Here is a 13,156-nt window from a genome sequence, read left to right as displayed (position 1 = left end):
TGATTCGTAATCATTAAATATTTTTTCCCATATTATTCTTCTTAATTCAATTATTTCTATATCGTTAAGTATATATAAGATTAAAGTTTCGTAGTTTTTTATCATTTCGTCATGCATATATGTAGTCATGTTCGTTGTCTATGCAGTTTTTATTTTCAAATTATTCCTTCCTATCATATTCATAATTGATTAAATTCATATTAGATCATTATGAACTAGATTATCTTTATCATGTTTTCCTGTCACTACTAGCATCGTACTTTAGCGGATACTTCCTTCTTATCAGCGCCTCAACTTTGTTTACTCCCCTAAACGGCTTCCTCGCCTACCGGTTTCAACATTAGGATGGCATAGTATAGAAGTTTTCTCCCTGTTTCCAGTGTGCTAATAAACTAGAAATCATGGTTCAAATAATTCTAATACATAATAACTAACACAAATTTATTCAATCATATATATGATATTCAGGAATATATGAAATTAGTTCCGCATATTTTTTGAACATAATACCTTTGCCTCTTGCTTAGCCATGCTATCTGAAATATCTGACTGGATTTCAGATTTATCCATTAACTTTTAAGTAATTAATATCTTAAGAGAGTTTTTTGGGAAGAGAGTTTTTATTTATGTTAGGCAATGCCTGCCTTATAACATTTACATCTGATTCCTTATATAGACATACAAACTTACTATTCTAAATACTTATCCTAACACGTTTTTTACGCGTTTTTTACACCTGTCCACTACTATTTACTACTATTCATGAATAGTTCCTATTTTATCTTATTAAGACTTATTTACACCTAACTTTTACACTTGTCTAATATGCACATGCATGCTACTTTTTACTTTATGACTTTTATTTACAATCTACACTATCTACATTTGTCATTATTTGATGACAAAAGACCCATACCTACTTCATATCTACCTTATGACACATATCTTTACATATCTTGACAACTTTACATTATTACATATCTTCCTTCCATTCTTATCTTTGACATAACTTTTTCCGCTTATCTTCTTCTTGTTTTCTTCCTCGTTAATTATTCTAGCTGGACATCTGAAATTATATTATCTTCTCCGTTGCACTTTGAACATATATGGTCCGGATATTTATGACCAATTAGTTTACAATATCTGGTTAATAATTCTGCTGAAATAAATCCTTCTTTTAATGCTCCTGTCGTAGGTCGTTCTTCTGGCTTAAGTAATGATAAAATCCATCTCTGGACTTCATCCATATTTGCTTTCCTTAGCTCTCTTGAATTGGAATAAATCATTAACTGGTCTCTTGCATAGTAGCTCCATATAGCATTTCCATTTAAATAATCATTTGCTCACTCTTGTATGATAGTTGATATACCAATTATTCTTTTGTTGGCATAAAAACTTGGTATCTCTATTTTGCATATCTCTTCTTGTTGTCCGATATCCTCGGGTATAATCATATCTTTAGTCAGTCCTATCTTGATAACCTGTATCGGAGGTTTTATCTCCTCGTATAATATCTCCGCCGGTGCTGTATAGAATTTTATATAAAATAAATTTCCTTTCGTAACTCTTTTGTATGTGATAAATGCTTTGTGTAGTTCCGGTATTCCACTAACTTCTTCTCCGTCGTATGTGTATACGGTATTTAACAGTCCGTAGTTGTAACATGTTCTTACTAAATTAGCATTAGTTTTCGGTTGCGCAATTAACTTATTATATCCTTGTAACTTTTGTGTCAAATAATCTTGGTTTGGTTCTTTTGTAGTTGATCTGGGGTTGCGGTTTAAATAGGTTTGGATTTTGTGGATATTTTCAATATAGGTTCGTGTGATGTAGTTATATGTCTTTTTGTCATTTTGATTTTGTAAACTATCTGCGTATGTAGATGTTTGTGGTTCTATAGACACATGTCTAGGTGTCTTTTGGGTGAATGGTTTTGCAAATAGCTGGTTTAAATTAGCATTTTTATGTTGTTTATCGCTAACTTGTTTGCTTGTACCTGCAACTGTATTTAAACAAACGTTATGGGTTTTAAGGAGTTTCCCATCGTCTCCTTTTAGCTCTGGGTTTTTTCCGTCTTCCGGTCGACGTAGCTCCGCATTTTTATAGTCATGCTGCTAACTAGCTTTAGACTTCAGATTATCTTCATTAGTCTTTAGCTTTTGTATCTCGTTGTCCATACTGTCCACTTTTATACAAAGTGTAGTAATGGCTTTGAGTAGTTTTTCAATTGTATCTTCTTCCTCAGTCTCAGTCTGAGTAGCTTTGTCTTGATAAGTAATCTGCAATAACATTCTTATCAGTTTTTATTACTTCAATTGTAAATGTAAAATTTAATATATTTAATACCAATCTCCTTATTTCTTTTGTTGTTACCGAATCTTGTATTTTTCTTGTTAGCCACCATTTTACTTGTGTATTATCTGTCCTTATAATAAATTTGTTATATACAATATAAATGATAATAAACACTTATATACTGAATATAATTATTTTCTATTTATTTCCCATTTTATTTCTGTATTATTAAATGTTCCTGAATAATACCTGCAATGATGTTCTATCGTAGTGTCATCATACCTGTATTTTAATATTCCTCCATAACTTTTTTCACTCGCATCTGATTCTATTATATAAGTAAATTTTTTGTTCTCATCTGGAAAATATAATTTAGGTAAGTTTTTACATAATAATTTTACCTTTTGTATTTGTATTTGGTCTTTTTTATCACACTGGTATTCTATATCTTTCTTTAATTTTTGTTGTAATGGTTTTAAATTCTCTGCTAATTTTGGTATGTATTCTCTTATTTGATTTACTAGTCCTAAGAATGATTGTAATTTCTTTTTTGTGTCTAGTTGTTCATTTGAGTTAATTATTTTTTGTACTATATGTGTTTGCATTTTTATTCCGTTTTTATCAATTTGTATTCCTAAGAATTTTATTTGATTTTTCATTATATCAGCTTTCTTTTTACTTAGACTTATACCTGAATATTCTATTATGTGTATAAATTTTTCTAATAATCGTATATGTTCATCTTGTGTTTTGGAATATAATAATATGTCATCAATGTACACTACACAATTTTCTATTTGTTTAAAGTGATTGTCCATAAAGTGATGATATCTACCTGGTGCGTTTTTATATCCAAATGGTAATACATTCCATTCATAAAATCCTTGTGGTACAGTGAATGCTGTTAGTTTTTTAGATTCTTCTTCTAGTTTTAAGTGATAAAATCCTGATTTACAATCAAATTTGCTAAAATAATTATATCCTTGTATTTGTCTTATTTTTAGTATTTTATTTGGTATTGGATAATTATATGTTTTAGTTTTTGCATTTAAGTTTCTATAATCAATAACCATTCTACTTTTTCCTCTTTTTTGTTCACTATGTTTATTTACGATAAATGTCGGGCTTGTATGCTTACTATTGCTTTCTTGTATATATCTTTTTTCTAGTAATTCATCTATATGTATCTTAAATTCGGTTAAATCATTAAAATTGTACTTTAATGGTTTTTGGGTTATTATCAATTAGCTCAATTTTTACTTTTGTTTTATGTTTTTCCCATCCTTGTAAAGGATCCTCACTATATAATAATTCTAACTTATCTTGAATTATTTTTACTTTATCTATAGAGAATATAATTAATTCTATTTTAGGGTCTTCTTCTTTTATATTTTCTAATTTTTGTGTAATTTTTTCACTTCCTTTTATCCATTCTGTTGTTTTTCGTTTTTTATTATTTACTCTTTTTGCTCCTATTTTTTGTTTACACGGTGTTGTAAACCACCAGTGTGTTTTTGTTATTACATGTGGGTATAATTTTTCTAAAAATGGCATTCCTAATAGCATATCTTTTGTAGTTAATTCAAAGTTATATATTTCTTCTATAGTTAATATTTTATCCCATATTTGTATTTTTATATTTTTTGCCTTATATGTGATCATGCTTCCTTCATTATTAAATCCTGTTACTACTATAGGTGTTTTTAGTCTTTCCCACTTATCTTCTGGTAAACAATTGTATTTACATATATTAGCTTCTGCTCCCGTATCTATCATTGGTGTATAATATCGGTTGTAATATCCTTCTATTATTATCTTTGCAAGTATATATATTTTCATATTTTTATCATACCAAAGTCCTTTTTATTATTACTCTTTTATTTTCATAATTTATTGTTAACTGTTTGTCTTCTAGATTATATGGTTTTACTTGTTCCAACCATTTTATTCCTAAAATGATATTTTCATTTCCTTGATATATTTTGAATTTTATTACTATTGGTACTCCTCCGATGATTATTTCCTTTTCCGTAGTTTCTTCGGTATACATTAATGCTTTTGGTAGTTCGGAGCATGATTGTTCAATAGTTATTATTTCATCTTTCGTCACTAATTCTCTTGTAATATAGTTTTCTTCTCGTCCTGTATCTATTAATATTAAATATTTTCGTTGTTCCATTATTCCCGTTATGTAGTAATGATGTGGTTTTATATCTTCTTCTATTGATTTTTGTGGGGTTTTATCTATTCTTCTTGAGGTACTCATTTTTGATGATGTTTGGGGTATCTCATCGTTTATTCTTTTCGATGTGCCTAGTCTTTCTTTTACTATTTCTAAATCTTCTTCTATATCAATTTCATTATAACTATAATCGTTTTTATCTATGACTGTAACTATTCTTTCAAAGGGATCTTCTATTTTTATTTTATCTATTTTATTTTTTGCTGTTATTTTATGTTTTGTTGTTAGAACATATAAGTTTTTGCATCTAGCTGTAAATATTTTACTTCCCGGGGCTAGTTCTATTCCTGACATTCTCCAATATAATACTAACGATTTATCTATATTTCTGTCATTTATTGCTACTGAGTAATTAGCACTTATTATAAATTTAAATTTTTGGTATATGAGGTTACCTCTTACTGCACTTATTACACTTTTTTCTATGGGTTGTATAATTCTATCATCCGCTAAGTATATTTCTATGGGTGTATCTATTCCTTCTCTAAAACATGCTTTTATTAATATTTCTGTTCCTCCTAAATGTACATATTTAATTGGATTTTTAGCCTTAATATCTTGTATTTCTTTATTTATTATTCGTTTATTTATTATTGGTATTTTGGCCTTTCCTTTAGTATATTTGCAATCTATGATATGTTCTCTTTGACTTACTACATAATATTCTTCTTTTTGTCGTTTAAACCAGTTTCTTATTGTTGGTATTTCGAATATTTTTGCTACGCTTAGGTCTAATTCTTTTCCTTTTATTTGTTCAAATATACTATTATCAAATATTATTTTCTGTTCTAAATATTCTTCGTCTTGATGCTTTTCTTCTATGCTATATGTTCCTTTATAATAATATTCTCTAAATGCACATATATATTCATCTATGTAACACATATTACATATTGCTAATTTTGTCATTAGATTCCGATTTATGATTTTTTCTTTATTTTGTTCTTCTACCTCTGTTGTCATACTACTAAATTCATTTCTTATAGCTATTTCATATTTATATAGTATTTCCATGGTTGTAGTGGCTATTCCACCATCAAATTTTTTATTATTTCTTAAAGTTGTTAAGCTTTCATTTGTTAAATTTTGTAGCCATAATTTTACTGTTCCTATAAGTGTTCTTTCTATGTATCCTGGTGCCTCTGCTATTACTATCTTGTTATCTATTAATTGTTTTGATATGTATCCTACCCATAATTGGATTGTTTTATTTATGTCTGCTACACAGTCTAAATCTAAAAATTCATGTTGTCCAGTTATTGGTTTAGGCGTCCATTTTTTATTTAATCTTTTATCCCATGTAGTTTTTTCTTTATCATATTGTTCATAATTTTCATTATAATATTTTGGATTAACATTTTTTGGGTTTTTTACTCCTGATGTGCTAGGTTTTTCGCCTATGTCTACGTCTTCTGTATTTACTTCTAAATTCTTTGTATTATCTATGTTTGCTAAAAGTTCCGTATATGTTTCGCTTGTTTCCGAATGTTGTTCTAGATCATCATCGTTTATTTCATCAACTCTTATTTCGGGTAGATTATCTTGGTCATTTTCTTCTTTTTCTCTTTTTTCTCCTAATTCATCTTGTAATTGCAATTTTTCTTTAATTTTAATTATCTCATTTGCTAATTTTGTTTTTTGTTCTTTTTCTTTTTGTTTAATTTCATACATTTCTTTTAATATTGCTAGCTCTTTTTCTAGCTCTATTATTTTAGTATTCTTTACTTCTTCTAATTGTTGTACTTCCTTTTTTGCTTGTTGTTTTATTTTTTCAATTTCCGTTCTTCTATCTATTTCTTCATTTTCTTTTGTTATTCTTACCATAGCAGTTAAACTATCTTCTAGTTTTACCGTTTCTTTTTCTAACATTAAACTTATATTGTCACCTATTTTCTTATATCTTCTTCCTAGATTAGAAAATATTATCTTTATTTTTAATCCGTCATAATTTTCATATGTTTTTTCATCTATTGCGTATTCTTCTTTATTCATTTATAAATTATGTTGTAGTTTATATTCTAAGTTATTTATTTGTATTTCTAGATAAAAAATAGTCTTTCTTTGTGCTACTATAGATTTGTGACAAATTCTTGCAAATATAGTACTATTAAGTCTATTTTGCCTATGTTCTAATTCTTGTCGTTTTTCTATAATTACTTCATTAAGTTTTTGTCTATATTCACTATTCTTGTTATTCATTGTATTTTTAAGTATTGAATATATTTATATTCTATTTTAGATATATTATTTATTAATTGATCTAATTTCTCATTATCAGTCTTTGTGATATTAAGTTGTTTATATTCCGGATATAATTTATTTAATTTTCTTCTTATTTTTCTTAATTTTCTACTTGTATGTTTCTTACCGTGTTTCTTATTATCCATAGATTGCTTTCTTGTATATACCCTTTTTCTAGTAATTCGTCTATATGTATCTTAAATTCGGTTAAATCATTAAAATTGTACTTTAATGGTTTTTGGGTTATTATACTATTATTATCAATTAGCTCAATTTTTTCTTTATCATATTGTTCATAATTTTCATTATAATATTTTGGATTAAAATTTTTTGGGTTCTTTATCATATTGTTCATAATTTTCATTATAATATTTTGGATTAAAATTTTTTGGGTTTTTTACTCCTGATGTGCTAGGTTTTTCGCCTATGTCTATGTCTTCTGTATTTACTTCTAAATTCTTTGTATTATCTATGTTTGCTAAAAGTTCCGTATATGTTTCATTATTTATTTCATCAACTCTTATTTCAGGTAGATTATCTTGGTTATTTTCTTCTTTTTCTCCTAATTCATCTTGTAATTGCAATTTTGACTATCAGTGACATAGTGGGCATTCCACCCAGTATTTTCACTCACAAAATTCAGCTTGATAGTGATTGTAACCCGAGTGTTGAACAACAGTAGAGATTGAACCCATCGATGCATGAGGTGGTGAAAAAAGAGATAATAAAGTGGTTGGATCCAGGTGTGATCCACCCTATTGCGGACAGCAAATGGGTAAGTCCGATACAATGTGTACTGAAAAAAGGAGGCATCACAGTAGTCCCAAATGAATAGAGGGAGCTTGTATTTATAAGACCGGTGACCGGATGGAGAGTATGCATGGATTACCGAAAGTTAATCTTCTAGACTTAAAAGGATCACTTTCCCACGCCTTTCATAGATCAAATGTTTGATTGACTCTCAGAGAGAGGATGGTATTGCTTTTTGGATGGGTATTCCAGTTATAACCAATTCTCAATTGTTCCGGAAGACCAAGAGAAAATCACCTTCACCTTCCCATATGGAATGTTGGCTTTCAAACGAATGTCGTTCAAGTTATATAATGCTCCGACATCTTTTCAACGTTGCATGTTATCTATTTTTGCTGACATATTGGAGGATTCAATGGAGGTATTCATGGATGAGTTCTTGATTGTGGGTGACACTTTTTAAGCTTGTTTAGCACACTTAGGACAAGTTCTCCAAAGATGTGTGGAAACAAATTTTGTCCTAAATTGGGAAAAATGCCATTTCATGGTGAAGGAAGGTATAATTCTTGGTCACAAAGTGTGGCAAAAGGGGCTGGAGGTTGATAAAGACAAGATTGAAGGGATTGAGAAGTTACCACCACCAATTTTGGTGAAGGGTATTCGTAGTTTCTTGGGACATGCCGGCATTTACCGGAGGTTCATTAAAAACTTCTCAAAGATTGCACATCCTCTATGCAAACTCTTGGAGAAGGAGGTGAAATTCCACTTTGATGATGCTTGCATGGTGGATTTCAAGTGCTTTTTTAAAAAAATGATCTGCACCCCAGTTATCATTAGTCTCGATTGGTCATAATCCTTCGAAGTAATGTGTAATGCAAGCAGCACAGTATTAGGTGTTGTATTGGGGCAAAAACGCAACAAACTATTTCACCCCATTTACTACGCAAGCAGAACTCTAAACAGTGCTCAAGTAACTATACAGTTACAGAACAAGAGTTACTTGTGGTAATTTATGTGTTTGAGAAGTTCCAGGCATACTTTCTAGGTATTGAAGTGGTTGTTCACACTGATCATATTGCACTGCGTTATTTGATGGCAAAGAAGGATGCCAAGCCAAGATATATAAGGTGGGTGATACTATAGCAAGAAGTTGACTTTGAAGTCAAAGATAGGAGAGTTTGTGAAAATCAGGTGGCTGACCACTTATCAAGATTGGAAGGCAAGGAAAATGACGAGCTGGAGATCGACTTAAATGATTCTTTTCCCGATGAACAGGTATTCACAGTAACTCTCAAACAACCTCCTTGCTATGCTGATTTTGCCAATTACGTAGTGTGTGGATTAATGCCTACTTCTACCAACAAAAGAGGTTCTTGTTCGATGTTAAGATGTACTTTTGGGATGAACCATATTTATTCAGAGAGTGTGCAGACCATATCATTAGGATATGTGTTACGGAAGAAAAAGCCATCGAAATTCTCCATGCTTGTCATGCTTCACCGGTTGGGGGTTATCACGGTGGTGTACACACAGCTGCTAAAGTCCTTCAAAGTGGCTTCTACTGGTCATCCCTCTACAAATATACTCATGAGTTTGTGAAGAAGTGCACTCAATATCAGAATCAAGGTGGGGTGTCCAAAAGACACGAGTTGCCTCTTATTCCCATTTTAGAAGTTGAGCTATTTGATGTTTGGGGAATAGATTTCATGGGCCCATTTATGAGTTCGTTTGGCAATAAGTATATTTTGGTGGCCGTAGATTATGTTTCTAAATGGGTAGAGGTTGTTGCACTTCCAAACAATGAAGGGAAAAATGTTGTTCAATTCCTGAAACGCTACATCTTTGCTAGATTTGGTACTCCTCGGGCTATTATTAGTGATGGGGGATCCAATTTTTGCAAAAAGTATTTTGCATCCACATTGAGCAAATATGGAGTGAAACACAAAGTGGCGACTCCGTATCATCCCCAAAAAGCGGCCAAGTTAAAGTGTCGAATCGGGAGATCAACAGTATCCTAGCCCAGATGGTAAATGCTAATAGGATTGATTGGTCTCGAATGCTTGATGATGCTCTATGGGCATATCGCAATGCATACAAAACACCAATTAGCTTGCCATTTACCGGTTGAATTAGAAAACAAAGCATTATGGGCATAGAACGCTCCAAATCTGGACTGGACAAAGACTTCAAAAGAGAGAGTATAACAGCTAAATGAGTTGGACGAATTCAAGTTCAGGGTGTATGAAAGTTTAGCTCTATATAAGGAAAAGATGAAGAAGTGACATAATTCTAGAATCCTTAAGGGGGAGTTCAGAGTGGGAGATTGGGTTTTGCTATATAACTCTCGATTCAGGCTCTTTCCAGGAAAGCTCAAATCCAAATGGTCAGGTCCATTCAGAGTAACACGGGAGTTCACAAATGGTGCCATTGAAGTCGAAGGTAAAGAGGGACATGCAATCAAAGTGAATGGGCAATGCTTGAAGTTTTATTTTGGCGAATGTCAAGAGATTTCTCTGATTGAAGTGGTGTATCTGGAAGATTCTTGAGAACATTTCCACGTCATGCCATAATGTTAAATAAGGCTCTTCTTGGGGGCAACCCAAATGTTAGTACTTCAAATAATGTTCGCTAGTTTTGCAGGTGCAAGAAATTGTGCGAGGTGACGAAACCATTAGTGGATCTCGAATCGGTTTGGTGAACCCGACCTAGTCCACCTTCTGGGCTTTTAAAATGGAGCTGCAACACTGGAACTTTAGGAGGGAATTGTCATCACTCGGTGACTCACCGAAGTGATTGGGCGACCTGATTTTCTCTACCCTTTGGCCCCAGCTCAAATGGCCTAACCCAATGGATCATTCGGCGACAATGCAACTCTATTATACGAAACACCGACCGGCTCTGTGCTCTCTTTCAACTCCTCCATTTTTCCCCTTCCTAAATATGGTGCGCACTGGAAATAACGGTGGTATCCTGATCATTGGGCAAGTCGCCAAGTAGTTCGGCGACTGTTACACCTTCTCGCCAAATGGGCGCCTACTGAAGATTTCTTGTGAATTTGCTTTGTCTGTTTATATATCAGTAGTTTATTTTAATTTTTTAGTTTTAGTAGTGTTTGTTCTCTAATCACATTGAGCACAATGTTGAATGCTTTTGGTATTGGTGTGTGTTTGGGCAGTGAGTCCCTTGCTCGTTCAGAATAAGTTATTTATTTGAGTATCGGTCATGATCAATACCGATGACTTGAATAGTGATCTTAATCGAACAAAAATAAATGTACGCTACGATGAGGCCAAATGAAGTTGCATAGACAATATGTGAACTTTTGCATCTCATAGTGACTAGCCGATTATCGAATTGAGTCTCTTGTGATGAATATTGCACACTAGAGAAAGTGTGGAGTCTTGTTTGATATTGGTTCCAATTCCTTGTGTGAGGAGCTTACCGTGAACCATGTGTAATGACACCTAAAATTTGCCCCGTTGGTCTGGTTGACTAAGTGATGCAAACCCTTGAAATGATCTTAGGCAACAATTCTAAAGAGTAAAACAATTTGACATTATACCTCTTTTGTGGCCTACCTTGTGAGTGTGTGAACTCTGCTTGAACACCCTTTCAGCCCTATCCTTTTTCCTTGGAAGAAACTTGATGAAATTGTGACATTTTTTTATCCCTTCACCCATAATCCTCATGAAATGTGGTTTGTTTGAATAGCCACTTAGGCCAAGAGACTACGTTGGGGGTGTACTGAAAGGAAGGTAAATTAAGAAGTGCAAAGAAGTCCCCCTTGACCCATGGTTTTGAGAAAGATGGAACCCCTCAATACAAGAAAAAAAAAGAATAATGAAAAAGAAAAAGAATGAAAAAAGTTGTGGAATAAAGTTGTGAAAGTTGCAAAATAAATGGGGTGTCCGGTATTCCATGGAAAGTGAATAAAGGTGTGAATTTTGAGCATGAATAAGAATGATGAAGAATAGGAAAGTAAATGGTGTTGATACCACATTTCATGAGGATAATAGCCATTGAGCCTAAATAATCATACCTTTACACTCAGACCTGTTACAAGCCTTGAAATGACCTTTTTGATCTTGAGTGAGTTGAAACAAATGTTGATTGGAAAATAAGGGCAAACATATGGGTGAAGTCATGCATGTGTTCATTTTTGTGAGTGTGAGAGTTGTTTGTGATTCCGGAACTATAATTTGTTGAACAATTGTGTGTTAATATGGAATCTTTCTTTGAGTGAGGGCATTTGAGTAACTTTGTTGAGCTTGAACTTGCATTTGAAACAAGTATTGTGAACTTGAGAATCTTTGATAATGGTGAGTCATAACTTGAATCTGTGAGTGCACAATTGATCCTTGGATAAGTAAGTTGAGTTTTGTTGTGTGCATTCATGATTGAGTCTTGTGCAGCACTGTTTGAGACATCCTCTTTCAACTGCTGCACTTGAATTTTACTTGAGGACAAGCAAAAGTTTAAGTTAGGGGTGTTGATGAGTCCGAGAATTGGACTAATTTAGGGCTTAATTCAAAATGATTGTGTGTCCTCAATTGCTTAGTTTGTGCTAATAAATGATGTAAAACCCTTGATTTCCAGGTATATGCATTGAGGAACAAAAAAGGATAATATTTGGCAAAGAGGAAAGAAGCAAGCTGAAAGAATAAAGAAAAGTGAGCCTGGTGATCGCCGAGTTGACTCAGTGAATCTAGTAGTTGGTCCTCTATCGCCTAAAGTTATAGAACCCTGAGACTGTACTAGGGTAATTTCGGCGAGAAGCAGTTCCATTTGGCGAGTCGTCGAATACATCGATAAAGGATGATCTCATCGCCAAAAGTCCTGATGGAAACCCAGAAGAGAGTTGATGGGTGAGTTAAAAGGCAAAAAGGTGAATCACGAAATGAAACGGCAATCTCGATCTGGCTCGCCTAAAGTTAGAGTGGCTGGACTAAGAAGATAAGCAAAATGATGTCGAGACGAAGGACAATCGGCGAGTTGCCGAACGGTCAACGAAACCTGACTTTCCTCGCAGATTAGTCCCAAAAAGCCTCACATCAGACCTGAATAAATTGATTATTGCAAGAGAGAGAAAGTATTCAGAAATGTAAGGAACAAAAGATTGAGAGAAATACACTACCCTTGTGGATTTCAAGTTATTTTAGCAAGGTTTCCCATTTGATTCTTGTAATAGAGAAGATTTTAGTTAATTTTAACTTTCAAATTTCGTTTACACAGCTATGGACAACGAGGCAGGTATTTAATTTCATCTTTTCACTATGATTGGATAAAACCCTAACCTTTGGGGTTTGGCAGTGTGACTAATTGTTGAATTTTACTAAATGGATGTTATCGATTAGTGATTTTTGGTGTTAATTTGAAGCAGGTCTACATTATTATGGTGGTTTAACATTCTTATTGCATATTTAGTGTGATATATTTTAAAGTTTTGTGCCTGCTCAATAGAGGAGTATAGAACCAATGTAGTAATTTGGCATCCTTAGTAGTGGGTCTTGACGGTTTCAGCTTGAGAAACTGAAACCCAAGAGCTAGCCTTTGTATCCCGCTTGAGAGACTGGATTTGATGAGAGTGTGGGCTGCTCATTTCTTAGATAGTGTTGAGGTTCAAGAGAA

General features: G+C 32.6%; 1 protein-coding gene across 1 annotated transcript; it reads left to right on the top strand.

Moving 5' to 3' along the window:
• Positions 1-8,072: 8,072 nt before the first annotated feature.
• On the top strand, positions 8,073-9,546 carry LOC125812353 (uncharacterized). Its single transcript, XM_049491856.1, has 3 exons — positions 8,073-8,312; positions 8,411-8,655; positions 8,862-9,546. Exons 1-3 carry the CDS (start codon positions 8,073-8,075, stop codon positions 9,544-9,546), a joined length of 1,170 nt encoding a protein of 389 aa, XP_049347813.1.
• The last annotated feature ends 3,610 nt before the right edge of the window (positions 9,547-13,156 follow it).

This window comes from Solanum verrucosum, unplaced genomic scaffold, assembly GCF_900185275.1.
Source record: "Solanum verrucosum unplaced genomic scaffold, falcon-dt-bn FXZP01000145.1, whole genome shotgun sequence".
Classification (NCBI taxonomy): Eukaryota; Viridiplantae; Streptophyta; class Magnoliopsida; order Solanales; family Solanaceae; genus Solanum; species Solanum verrucosum.
Note: the sequence above shows the minus strand (reverse complement) of the source record. Positions and strands in the feature narration are given on the sequence as shown.